The sequence below is a fragment of the Balaenoptera ricei genome, chromosome 10, assembly GCF_028023285.1.
Source record: "Balaenoptera ricei isolate mBalRic1 chromosome 10, mBalRic1.hap2, whole genome shotgun sequence".
NCBI lineage: Eukaryota > Metazoa > Chordata > Mammalia > Artiodactyla > Balaenopteridae > Balaenoptera > Balaenoptera ricei.
In genome coordinates, this window is record NC_082648.1 from 33,445,418 (window position 1) to 33,459,770 (window position 14,353).

Here is a 14,353-nt window from a genome sequence, read left to right on the forward strand (position 1 = left end):
TTTAGCCTCCATGTGTTTGTCTTTTTTACATTTTTTTCCCTGTAATTCATTTCCAATCTCATAGCGTTGTGGTCAGAAAAGATGCTTGATATGATTTCAATTTTCTTAAATTTACTGAGGCTTGATTCGTGACCCAAGATGTGATCTATCCTGGAGAATGTTCCGTGCGCACTTGAGAAGAACGTGTAATCTGCTGTTTTTGGATGGAATGTCCTATATATATCAATTAAATCTATCTGGTCTATTGTGTCATTTAAAGCTTGTGTTTCCTTATTAATTTTCTGTCTAGATGATCTGTCCATTGGCATAAGTGAGGTGTTAAAGTCCCCCACTATGATTGTGTTACTGTCAATTTCCTCTTTTATAGCTGTTAGCAGTTGCCTTATGTATTGAGGTGCTCCTATGTTGGGTGCATATATATTTATAATTGTTATATCTTCTTCTTGGATTGATCCCTTGATCATTATGTAGTGTCCTTCCTTGTCTCTTGTAACATTCTTTATTTTAAAGTCTATTTTATCTGATATGAGTATAGCTACTCCAGCTTTCTTTTGATTTCCATTTGCATGGAATATCTTTTTCCATCCCCTCACTTTCAGTCTGTATGTGTCCCTAGGTCTAAAGTGGGTCTCTTGTAGACAGCATATATATGGGTCTTGTTTTTGTATCCATTCAGCCAGTCTATGTCTTTTGGTTGGGGCATTTAATCCATTCACATTTAAGGTAATTATTGATATGTATGTTCCTATGACCATTTTCTTAATTGTTTTGGGTTTGTTTTTGTAGGTCCTTTTCTTCTCTTGTGTTCCCACTTAGAGAAGTTCCTTTAGCATTTGTTGTAGAGCTGGTTTGGTGGTGCTGAATTCTCTTAGCTTTTGCTTGTCTGCAAAGCTTTTGATTTCTCCATCAAATCTAAATGAGATCCTTGCCGGGTAGAGTAATCTTGGTTGTAGGTTCTTCCCTTTCATCACTTTAAGGATATCATGCCACTCCCTTCTGGCTTGCAGAGTTTCTGCTGAGAAATCAGCTGTTAACCTTACGGGAGTTCCCTTGTATGTTATTTGTCGTTTTTCCCTTGCTGCTTTCAATAATTTTTCTTTGTCTTTAATTTTTGCCACTTTGATTACTGTTTGTCTCGGCGTGTTTCTCCTTGGGTTTATCCTGTATGGGACTCTCTGCGCTTCCTGGACTTGGGTGGCTATTTCCTTTCCCATGTTAGGGAAGTTTTCGACTATAATCTCTTCAAATATTTTCTCTGGTCCTTTCTCTCTCTCTTCACCTTCTGGGACCCCTATAATGCGAATGTTGTTGCATTTAATGTTGTCCCAGAGGTCTCTTAAGCTGTCTTCATTTCTTTTCATTCTTTTTTCTTTATTCTGTTCTGCAGCAGTGAATTCCACCATTCTGTCTTCCAGGTCACTTATCCATTCTTCTGCCTCAGTTATTCTGCTATTGATTCCTTCTAGTGTAGTTTTCATTTCAGTTATTGTATTGGTCATCTCTGTTTGTTTGTTCTTTAATTCTTCTAGGTCTTTGTTAATCATTTCTTGCATCTTCTCAGTCTTTGCCTCCATTCTTATTCCTAGGTCCTGGATCATCTTCACTATCATTATTCTGAATTCTTTTTCTGGAAGGTTGCCTATCTCCACTTCATTTAGTTGTTTTTCTGGGGTTTTTTCTTGTTCCTTCATCTGGTACATAGCCCTCTGCCTTTTCATCTTGTCTATCTTTCTGTAACTGTGGTTTTTGGTCCACAGACTGCAGGATTGTAGTTTTTCTTGCTTCTGCTGTCTGCCCTCTGGTGGTTGAGGCTATCTAAGAGGCTTGATGGGAGGCTCTGGTGGTGGGTAGAGCTGACTGTTGCTGTGGCGGTCAGAGCTCCGTAAAACTTTAATCCACTTGACTGTTGATGGGTGGGGCTGGGTTCCCTCCCTATTGGTTGTTTTGCCTGAGGCAACCCAACACTGGAGCCTACCTGGGCTCTTTGGTGGGGTTAATGGCAGACTCTGGGAGGGCTCACGCCAAGGAACACTTCCCAGAACTTCCGCTGCCAGAGTCCTTGTCCCCACGGTGAAACAGAGCCAGCCCCCGCCTCTGCAGGAGACCCCCCAACACCAGCAGGTAGGTCTGGTTCAGTCTCCCCCAGGGTCACTGCTCCTTCCCCTGTCCCGATGCGCACACTACTTTGTGTGTGCCCTCCAAGAGTGGGGTCTCTGTTTCCCTCAGTCCTGTCGAAGTCCTGCAATCAATTCCCACTAGGCTTCAAAGTCTGATTCTCTAGGAATTCCTCCTCCCATTGCTGGACACCCAGGTTGGGAAGCCTGACGTGGGGCTCAGAACCTTCCATGACTCTTTTTTAATTATGGTTTTCTCAGGGTATATGCCCAGTAGTGGGAATGCTGGGTCATATGTAGTTCAATTTTTAGCTTTCTAAGCAACCTCCATACTGTTCTCCATAGTGGCTGTATCAATTAACATTCCCACTAACAGTGCAAGAGGGTTCCCATTTCTCCACACCCTCTCCAGCATTTATTGTTTGTAGATTTTTTGGTGATGGCCATTCTGACCAGTGTGAGGTGATACTTCATTGTAGTTTTGATTTACATTTCTCTAATTATTAGTGATTTTGAGCATCCTTTCATGTGTTTGTTGGCAATCTGTATATCTTCTTTGGAGAAATGTCTATTAAGTCTTCTGTCCATTTTTGGATTGGGTTGTTCAGTTTGTTTGTTTTTTTTTGATATTGAGCTAAATGAGCTGCTTGTATATTTTGGAGATTAATCCTTTGTCAGTTGCTTCATTTGCAAATATTTTCTCCCATTCTGAGGGTTGTCTTTTTGTCTTGTTTATGGTTTCCTTTGCTGTGCAAAAGCTTTTAAGTTACATTAGGTTCTATTTGTTTATTATTGTTTTTATTTCCATTTCTCTAGGAGGTGGGTCAAAAAGGATCTTGCTGCGATTTATGTCAGAAAGTGTTCTGCCTGTGTTTTCCTCTAAGAGTTTTATAGTATCTGGCCATACATTTAGGTCTTTAATCGATTTTGAGTTTATTTTTGTGTATGGTGTTAGGAAGTGTTCTAATTTCATTCTTTTACATGTAGCTGTCCAGTTCTCCCAGCCCCACTTATTGAAGAGGCTGTCTTTTCTCCATTGTATATTCTTGCCTCCTTTATCAAAGATAAGGTGACCATATGTGTGTGGGTTTAGCTCTGGGCTTTCTATTCTGTTCCATTGATTTTTATTTCTGTTTTTGTGCCAGTACCATACTGTCTTGATTACTGTAGCTTTGTAGTATAGTCTAAAGTTAGGGAACCTGCTTCATCCAGCTTTGTTGTTCTTATTCAAGATTGCTTTGTCTATTTGGGGTCTTTTGTGTTTCCATACAAATTGTGAAATTTTTTGCTCTAGTTCTGTGAAAAAAGTCATTGGTAGTTTGATAGGCATTGCATTGAATCTCTACATTGCTTTGGGTATTATAGTCTTTTTCATAATATTGATTCTTCCAATCCAAGAACATGGTATATCTCTCTATCTGTTTGTATTGTCTTTAATTTCTTTCATCACTGTCTTATAGTTTTCTGCACTCAGGTGTTTTCTCTCCTTAGGTACGTTTTTTCCTAGGTATTTTATTCTTTTTGTTGCAATGGTAAATGGGAGTGTTTCCTTAATTTCACTTTCAGATTTTTCATCGTTAGTGTATAGGAATGCAAGAGATTTCTGTGCATTAATTTTGTATCCTGCTACTTTACTAAATTCATTGATTAGGTCTAGTTGTTTTCTGGTAGCATCTTTAGGATTCTCTATGTATAGTATCATGTCATCTGCAAACAGTGACAGTGTTACTTCTTCTTTTCCAATTTGGATTCCTTTTATTTCTTTTTCTTCTCTGATTGCTGTGCCTAAAACTTCCAAAAATATGTTGAACAATAGTGGTGGGAGTGGACAAACTTGTCTTGTTCCTGATCTTAGAGGAAAAGGTTTCAGTTTTTCACCATTGAGAATGATGTTGGCTGTGAGTTTGTCATATATGACCTTTATTATGTTGAGGTAATTTCGCTCTATGCCTACTTTCTGGAGGGTTTTTATCCTAAATGGGTGTTGAATTTTGTCGAAAGCTTTTTCTGCATCTATTGAGATGATCATATGGTTTTTCTCCTTCAATTTGTTAATATGGTGTATCACATTGATTGATTTGCATATATTGAAGAATCCTTGCATTCCTGGTATAAACCCCACTTGATCATGGTGTATGATCCTTTTAATGTACTGGTGGATTCTGTTTGCTAGAATTTTGTTGAGGATTTTTGCATCTATGTTCGTCAGTGATATTGGTCTTTAGTTTTCTTTTTTTTGTGGCATCTTTGTCTGGTTTTGTTATCAGGGTGATGGTGGCCTTGTAGAATGAATTGGGGAGTGTTCCTCCCTCTGCTATATTTTGGAAGACTTTGAGAAGGATAGGTGTTAGCTCTTCTCTAAATGTTTGGTAAAATTCGCCTGTAAAGCCATCTGGTCTTGGGCTTTTGTTTGTTGGAAGATTTTTAATCACAGTTTAAATTTCAGTGCTTGTGATTGGTCTGTTTATATTTTCTATTTCTTCCTGGTTCAGTTTTGGAAGGTTGTTCTTTTCTAAGAATTTGTCCATTTCTTCCAGGTTGTCCATTTTATTGGCATATAGTTGATTGTAGTAATCTCTCATGATCCTTTTTATTTCTGCAGTGTCAGTTGTTACTTCTCCTTTTTCATTTCTAATTCTGTTGATTTGAATCTTCTCCGTTTTTTTCTTGATGAGTCTGGCTAATGGTTTATCAATTTTGTTTATCTTCTCAAAGAACCAGCTTTTAGTTTTAGTGATCTTTGCTATCACATCCTTCATTTCTTTTTCATTTATTTCTGATCTGATCTTCATGATTTCTTTCCTTCTGCTAAATTTGTTTTTTTTTGTTTGTTTGTTTTTCTTTCTCTAATTGCTTTAGGTGTAAGGTTAGGTTGTTTATTTGAGACTTTTCTTGTTTCTTGTGGTAGGCTTGTATTGCTATAAACTTCCCTCTTAGAACTGCTTTTGCTGCATCACATAGGTTTTGGGCCATCATGTTTTCATTGTCATTTATTTCTAGGTATTTTTTGATTTCCTCTTTGATTTCTTCAGTGATCTCTTGGTTATTTAGTAGTGTATTGTTTAGCCTCCATGTATTTGTATTTTTCACAGTTCTTTTCTTGTAATTGATATCTAGTCTCATAGCGTTGTGGTCAGAAAAGATACTTGATATGATTTCAATTTTCTTAAATTAAGTGAGGCTTGATTTGTGACCCAAGATATGATCTATCCTGGAGAATGTTCCATGAGCAATTGAGAAGAAAGTGCATTCTGTTTTTTGGGGATGGAATGTCCTATAAATATCAATTAAGTCCATCTTGTCTAATGTGTCATTTAAAGCTTATGTTTTCTTATTTATTTTCAATTTGGATGAGCTGTCCATTGATGAAAGTGGGGTGTTAAAACCCCCTACTGTGATTGTGTTACTGTTGATTTCCCCTTTCACTGTAGTTAGCATTTGCCTTATGTATTGAGGTCTCCTATGTTGGGTGCATAAATATTTACAATTGTTATATCTTCTTCTTGGATTGATCCCTTGATCATTATGTAGTGTCCTTCTTTGTCTCTTGTAATAGACTTTATTTTAAAGTCTATTTTGTCTGATATGAGAATTGCTACTCCAGCTTTCTTTTGATTTCAATATGCATGGAATATCTTTTTCCATCCCCTCACTTTCAGTCTATATGTGACCCTAGGTCTGAAGTGGGTCTCTTGTAGACAGCATATATGCAGGTGTTGTTTTTTTTATCCATTCAGCTGGTCTATGTTTTTTGGTTGGAGCATTTAATCTATTTACATTTAAGGTAATTATCGATATTCATGTTCCTGTTACCATTTTCTTAATTGTTTTGGGTTTGTTTTTGTAGGTTTTTTCTTTCTCTTGTGTTTCCTACCTAGAGAAGTTCCTTTAGCATTTGTAAAGCTGGTGTGGTGGTGCCGAATTCTCTTAACTTTTTCTTGTCTGTAAACGTTTTAATTTCTCTGTCGAATCTGAATGAGATCCTTGCTGGGTAGAGTTATCTTGGTTGTAGGTTTTTCCCTTTCATCCCTTTAAATATGTCCTGCTGCTCCCTTCTGGCTTGCAGAGATTCTGCTGAAAGATCAGCTGTTAACCTAATGGGGATTCCCTTGTATGTTATTTGTTGCTTTTCTGTTGCTGCTTTTAACATTTTTTCTTTGTATTTAATTTTTGACAGTTTGATTAATATGTGTCTTGGTGTGTTTCTCCTTGGATTTATCCTGTATGAGACTCTCTGTGTTTCCTGGACTTGATTGACTATTTCCTTTCCCATGTTAAGGAAGTTTTCAACTATAATCTTTTCAAATATTTTCTCAGTCCCTTTCTTTTTCTCTTCTTCTTCTGGGACCCCTATAATTAGAATGTTGGTGCGTTTAATGTTGTCCCAGAGGTCTCTGAGACTGTCCTCCATTCTTTTCATTCTTTTTTCTTTATTCTGCTTTGCGATAGTTATTTCCACTATTTTATCTTCCAGGTCATTTATCCGTTCTTCTGCCTCTGCTATTCTGCTATTGATTCCTTCTAGAGAATTTTTATTTTCATTTATTTTGTTGTTCATCATTGTTTGTTTACTCTTTAGTTCTTCTAGGTCCTTGTTAAACGTTTCTTGTTTTTTCTCCAATCTATTTCCAAGAGTTTGGATCATCTTTACTATCATTATTCTGAATTGTTTTTCAGGTAGACTGCCTATTTCCTCTTCATTTGTTTGGTCTGGTGTGTTTTTCCCTTGCTCCTTCATCTGCTGTGTGTTTCTCTGTCTTCTCATTTTGCTTAACTTACTGTGTTTGGGGTCTCCTTTTTGCAGGCTGCAGGCTTGTAGTTCCCGTTATTCCTGGTGTCTGCCCCAGTGAGTGAGGTTTGTTCAGTGTCTTGTGTAGGCTTCCTGGTGGAGGGGATTGGTGCCTGTGTTCTGGTGGGTGGGGCTGGATCTTGTCTTTCTGGAGGGCAGGCCCGCGCCCAGTGGTGTGTTTTTTGGTGTCTGTGAACTTAGTATGAATTTAGGCAACCTCTCTGCTAATGATTGAGGTTGTTCTCCTGTCTTGCTAGTTGTTTTGCATGGGACGTCCAGCACTGGAGGTTGCTTGCCATTGGGTGGAGCTGGGTCTTAGTGTTGAGAGGGAGATCTCTGGGAGAGCTCTCACCAACTGATATTACATGGGGTTGGGAGGTCTCTGGTGGTCCAATGTCCTGAACTCAGCTCTGCCACCTCAGAGGCTCAGGCCTGACATCAGGCCAGAGCACCAAGACCCTGTAAGCCACACAGCTCAAGAAAAAAGGGAGAAAAAAGAAAGGAAAAAAATTTTTTTAATTATTAGAATAAAAAAATAAGAAGAAAGAAAAAGAAGAATAGAACAACCAAACCAATAAACAAATCCACTAATGATAACAACTGCTAAAAACTAAACTAAGATAAATATAAAAATCAGAAACAAGTCAGTCACAGACAGCAAACCCCAAGTCTACAATTGCTCCCAAAGTCCACCGCCTCAGTTTTGGGATGATTCATTGTCTATTTAGGTATTCCACAGATGCCGGGTAAATCAATTTGATTGTGGGGATTTAATCCACTGTTCCTGAGGCTGCACAGAGAAATTTACCTTTCTCTTCTTTTTTCACACAGCTCTGGGGTTCAGCTTTGTCTTTGGCCCCACCTCTGCAAGTAGTTCACCCTCAGGCATCTGTTCCCTGCCCAGATAGGAGGGGTTTAAACAGTGGCTGATTAGGGGGCTCTTGCTCACTCAGGCCAGGGTGAGTGAGGGGTACAGTACTCATAACTGGAATGCAGGGTGAGCCTGCAGTGGCACAGACTGACTTGACGATGTAACAGCCTGAGGCATGCCATGTGTTCTCCTGAGGAAGTTGTCCCTGGGTCATGGGACCCTGGCAGTGGCAGGTTTCACAGGCTCCCAGGGGAGCAGGGGGTGGTGTGGATAGTGACCTGTGCTTGCACAAAGGATTCTTGGTGGCTGCAGCAGCAGCCTTAGTGTTTCATGCCCATCTCTGGGGTCCGCGCTGATAGACACGACTCACACCCTTCTCTGGAGTTCATTTCGGCAGTGCTCTGCCTTCTGTGGGCAGACAGGGAAGGAGTTCCCTCTCCTGTGCACCCTGAAACAATGGTCTCTTGTCTCTTAGGCAGGTCCAGATTTTTTTCCAGACTCCCTCCCAGCTAGCTATGGTGCACTAGCCCCCTCAGGCTGTCTTCACGCAGCCAACCCCAGTCCTCTCCCTGGGATCCGACCTCTGAAGCCCAAGCCTCAGCTCCCAGTGCCCACCCACCCTGGTGGGTGAGCAGACAAGCCTCTCGGGCTGGTGAGTGCTAGTCAGCACTGATTCTCTGTGATGGAATCTCTCCTCTTTGCCCTATGCACCCCTGTTGCTGCACTCTCCTCCATGGCTCTAAAGCTTTCCCCCTGCCCACCCCCCGTTTCCACCAGTGAAGGGACTTCCTAGTGTGTGGAAACTTTTCCTTCTTCGCAGCTCCTTCCCTGAGGTGCAGGTCCCATCCCTATTCTTTTGTCTCTGTTTTTTCTTTTTTTCTTTTGCCCTACCCCAGTACGTGGGGATTTTCTTGCCTTTTGGGAAGTCTGAGGTCTTCTGCCAGCGTTCAGTAGGTGTTCTGTAAGAGTTGTTCCACATGTAGATGTATTTTGATGTATTTGTGGGGAGGAAGGTGATATCCACGTCTCACTCCTCTGCCGTCTTGAAGGTCCCCCCTCTGGAACCACACCAACCATAAATTTTATACTTCAACTTGTGCTATAGATTCCTGGACTGGGTATAAAATGTTGAGATTTAAATGTAACATTTTTGAATTTTAACAATCATAAGAGATAACATGTCCATTTGCTGGTGACTGAAGTATCATAAGAATCTACTTAAAGTGAGGATGGCAATCAGTAAAATCTCAGAAGTATGAGTATGTTTATTGATAGTCTTATTTTGAAGCTCTTAAAAAAACCAAGTTTAATGTTCTATTGATCTTCATTTTTCATGTAAGAATAAAACATTTCATTTTAAGGCACATCAACATAATTTTTAAAAAAACTGGTTTTATAAATTCATCCAATAAGCATCATGCCATAGTAAAAATAAAACAGTTTAAAGTGTTTGCTTTTAGAACACTTTTTTCCTTTTTTTCTTTTTAATTTTTATTGGAATATAGTTACTTTACAACACTGTGTTAGTTTCTACTGTATAGCAAAATGAATCAGCTATACACACACACACATATATATATATATATATATATATATATATATATATATATATCTATCTCCCCTCTTTTTTGGATTTCCTTCCCATTTAGGTCACCACGGTGCATTGAGTAAAGTTCCCTGTGCTATACAGTATGTTCTCATTAGTTGTCTATTTTATACATAGCTTCAATTGTGTATTTGTGTCAATCTCAATCTCCCCATTCCTCCCACTCTACCCTTTCTCCCTTGGTATCCATACATTTGTTCTCTATGTCTGTGTCTCTATTTCTGCTTTGCAAATCAGATTATCTATAACATTTTTTAAAGGAAGTAAGGATCCTTTTTGTGGAGAAATTGCCTTGCACAAATTGTAGGCTTGAAAATCATATCCCATCTCTTTTACTGACATCAGTGATTTAAAAGTTGAGCAGCATTTGACAAGTTGTGATGAATTCATAACTACATAATGATTTTTGGTTTTTAGCTTTCTAGTGGTGAAGCTCTCTTGATCAGTGATGAGAAAAATGGATCCCAAAATAAGAGTTTAGTCATCATCACTAGCAAGTTTCTTGTTTCTTTCTAAATATAGTATGTCTCAACTAAAAATATTTAAATAGACACTGAAAAACAAAATGTAATATTTTCAGATATAATATAGCTAGGAAGACACATCATTTTGAACATGTGTTGCCTCCCCATGAACTGTCTACATTAGATGGAAGGATTTCTTTCTTAGACATGAGAACCCATTTTACCCAGAAATTTAGTTTATAGTCTCAGTGTTCTAAATGTACTTTCATTCTGGATAATATATTTGTCCTTTCGAATTGAACCAATATGATTAGTGGGTTAATTTAATTTAGCCAAAACTCTTCTATTTTTATTTTCTGCATTGTCTTAAGATATCAATGTGGTATGTAAAGAAACCTATGATTCTTGAATAGGTAAGATTTATTTCAAAAAGAGACTGTGCAGAAGGGCACCTTTTTTCCATTATCTTGTTCCCTGGGTGAAGTACTTTTGATCAAGTACTAGATCAAATACTTCCCTGTATCAAGTACTTTTCACTGGCCATTAGTTACTTTTTTGTTTTTGTTTCTCACCTATAACTTGAAAGGAGTGTACAAATTATTTTAAAGTTCCTTCCATAAATTTAAATGACCTTTTCAGATAGATCAAAGGCATTCCTGCCAGATAGAAGGAGAAAAACCTGGGTGCTCAGAAGAGGATTGATGATGTATTTGACTTTAAAACTTTAAAAGCACAAAGGAAGCAATATGCAAAGCTTAAGCTTTTCCCATGCCTTATATATCTATTTTCTTTTCTATACAGTAAAGGCTTTCAAAGTGTTAAAATGCCCTGAGAGATGCTTAGCCAACCATTGCAATAAGTATGTTATTTTTAGAAGAAAAATTGTGCAATTATGTTTTTTTTCTGTTTAGTTTGACAAATCTTGACACAGAGCTAATATTTACTGAGCACTATTATAATTATTTGACACATATTACCTCATTTGATATAGAATTCTATGAAGTGGACACCATTATTTTCCTCAATTTACAAATGAGGAAATGGAAGCACAAAAGGTTAAGTTGTGTGTTGAAGGTCACTTGGTAATAAGTAACAGAGAGAGGATTAAAATCCAGGACATGGTTTTCTAGATTCTAGTCTTAAGGCTTTTGTGTTTTGATATTTTAAAAAAAGTTAAATTTAATTTAAATCAGTTATTGAAGTAGTAGCATATAATTGCAGATTCCAGTTTCAAATTGGGACTTGTGTTAAAACTTATAATAACTTATTTAATAAGTTTCTAATAAATTTATAACTTATTTAATAAGTTTAATAAATTTATAACTTAATTAATAAGTTTCTATTAAAACTAAAAATAGCTCATTGACTAAATGGGATACTAATTCATATAATTAAAATGTAGGTTACTGTTACATAACAATTTGATATCTTAAAATGCATTTTTCTTTTCTCAAAAAATTAAATTTTATCAGAATTTATATAAGTTGTATATAAATTTTATTTGTTTGTATAATGTGCTTATTCTAAAATTGCATCAATCATAGAAAGAAGATAATTGTACCAGGATATTACAGAGAGCCAGCTGAGTGTAGTGGGAAGCAGAAGCAGATAAATAAGAACGAGAATCTCTTCTCTTTTCTTACTAGCTGTATGACCCTAGTTTTAGTCTGTCAAACACTCTGAAGATTAGTTTTCTTACTTTTTCAGTAGGAAAAATATAATATCTACATTACAGGACTTGAGTAGATGTGATAGTGCAGCTTCGTGTAATACATAATAAATACTCAGTAAAGTCAAATTTATTACTAGCTACAATTTTTTAAAGAATAATTCATTATGTAAATAAACTTAAATTTTAACAGAGGAGTTTAGTATTTTTAATAATTAATCACAAACATCCTGCTTCCTTAATTAAAACCAATTTTATGAATTTTAAACTTTTTTCAGAAATAAGATATTTTGCAAAAAATAAACTTTGCAGTACTGAATTTTTTGTTTATTATGGCAAATGTTATAGATACTCCTTAAGATTATCTTTCAAATTTATATTAAGTAAAATAGAATCCATTGAAGAAAAAATGCAAATTAATCATTTATAAACGATTTTGTAAAAATGTAAATGGTTCTTAGAAGTAAACAAAAAACTTAGCAGTAGCTGGGAAATTAATTTCAAGATTTTATTTTAATTATTAAGTTTATTGAGAGGTGAAAAATAAATGAGGTTAAAATAATAAAATAAATTATCAATTTTATCATGAGGTAAAAATAAATGGACACAGTCACTTTGAAAATTGTTAGGGTGGATTACTACTTTGTAATACACAGAGCTATCAATATTTTGGTAAAGGCAGCTCTTTCTATTATCATTTATGTCTTGGCAACAAAGAATCTGTTACACATTAATTCATAACATCAAGTACTTTAGCGTGTATGTTCATCTGCAAGTAATGGAAAAATCAACTGAAATTGTAATGGTTATGGATGTCAAAATTAATGAGAACAGAAATGCTTTATCTATCAGTTTTGGTAATTAAACCATGAAGACAAGTGGATGTGGATTCTCATATATTCCTGTTAGTAGAAGCTTATCCATACCTTTTATTGCTGTATCAACAATTTCAGACCTACCTCTTCCCAAGTTCTTTTGTGGGAAAAGATAACATGACTTTGTTAAAAAACATATGGCAAGAACTAAACCAAAATCTTAGTAGGAAAGTAATAATGGAACAAAAATCTTAGGGACTCTTTGCAGAAAGTCACTGGATTCATGATTCTATTTTCTATAGTAGGAATTGACTGAACAGTTAAATCACCTATTGGTATTAGAGGCCAAGTAAACTTGAGACGAGAAGTTCACTTTATGTTTTTCTCAGGTATTACTAGAACTCCAGTGCCTATCACCTCCACAGCTGGAAGTGTGGGCACCACAGGAGCAGTGGGCCCCACCTTCACCAGTCCTGGGCTCATATCAGGTATATTAAGTTCAGAACAAATATACTAGCCACCCCTAAGCAGCTGGTTTCAGGCAATGCTGCTCAGTGCAATATTATACAAAATAAATGTATCTGACTTATGTATAATCAGATTTGGATGTTCTTTATATGTAATTAAAATGTAGACTCTTTAGTTTTTGCACAAGTTACTTTCTTATTGAATATCATGTTATAATCATATACACCCATTACCTTGAGAGTCGACAGCACACACTTTTTTAACAGAAAAAACTTTGTTTTTTCTTTACCTTCATCAGGGTCAACTGGAGGATCAGTAAGTGCAACCACAGGCGCTGAAGTTGGAAGCACAAGTGACGTAGGCTTCAGAGCAGGTGAGACAAAGAAATGAGTCCATAGCTTCTTTCCACAAGCAGTCCTCCTTTTCAAGTCAAGAACAACTGTACTCTGAGTTCATTAGATAACAGGGGTCTGGTGTCAGCACTAAGTTATCTGGATGACTTCGGGAAAAATTCAAAAATTAACATTTATATAACAAAATATTAGTGACATTTCTACGGCACACTGAAATTTCTGAATTATGCTGAAATATGTAATATGTAATTTAATCCACATTAACATCATGGTAGTTAGGTGTCTTTTTTCCCAAGTGGAAGAAAATAATAAAAGTTCTCAAACTGGCAGAGGCAGGATTAGAACCCAGACCCTTAGCCTCCTCTGTCATAGCTCCACAATTCTGCGATCTGTGCCTAGGAGCAAACATCCAAGAGAAGTCAATGAGTATGCTTGCCCTTGTGCATCACTGACTAAATTTCAACTACTGTTGGTTTCATGAATAAAATATTATTGACTTCTTTAAGTGTAGATGATCTTGATTAAAAACAAACAAACCTGAGTTCACCCTGTCCCTTATGCTGCAAGTTAGTGACTTTAAATATTGAATAACTCTTAAATTTCCTCTGTGCATCACATTTGCCTCTGCTTTTGCTCAGGTGTTAAACATTTTACACCTAGTCTTTACATGCACCCACCTCGCTCACTTTCCTCTAATACAGTGGTGCTCAAAGTGCAGTTCCCAGACCAACAGCATCCACAGCTCCTGGGAACTTTTTAGAAACACAAATTTGGGGGCCTACCTACCTAGAATCAGAAGCTCTTAGTGTGGAGCCAGGCAAAAAGTGTATTAACAAGACCTTTAGGCAATGGATGCTTGTCAATGTTGAGAACTTTCCCACCCTTCCCCACTTCCCTCCCAATTTACACTTTAGTCGATACCACACCAGAATGAACTTACAAAAACTCAACTCTCATCATACCACTCCACTACGTAAAATCTTCCAACTTTTCAGATTGCTTTTAGGATAAATCAAAACTCCTTTATGTACCATTAAAAACCATTTTATAGTGTTTGCATGGAATTTCTCTTTATGCATTTATTAACTAATCCATGGCCTGACTTTATTTTTCCTACATTTATTTTCCCTTAGTAAATTTCTCAATTTAAAATTTATGTCAAAAACTTTTTGGAATAAGATATTGTTTGCATAAAAAATAATGT

At 36.8% G+C, this 14,353-nt stretch overlaps 1 protein-coding gene across 1 annotated transcript in view; it reads left to right on the plus strand.

The window, feature by feature from the left end:
- MUC19 (mucin 19, oligomeric) overlaps nucleotides 1-14,353 on the plus strand; it is a 141,719-nt gene that overhangs the window by 60,448 nt on the left and 66,918 nt on the right. Inside the window, 2 exon segments of the mRNA XM_059937345.1 lie at nucleotides 12,718-12,816; nucleotides 13,095-13,169. Of these exon segments, the coding sequence (XP_059793328.1) occupies nucleotides 12,718-12,816; nucleotides 13,095-13,169 (174 nt within the window).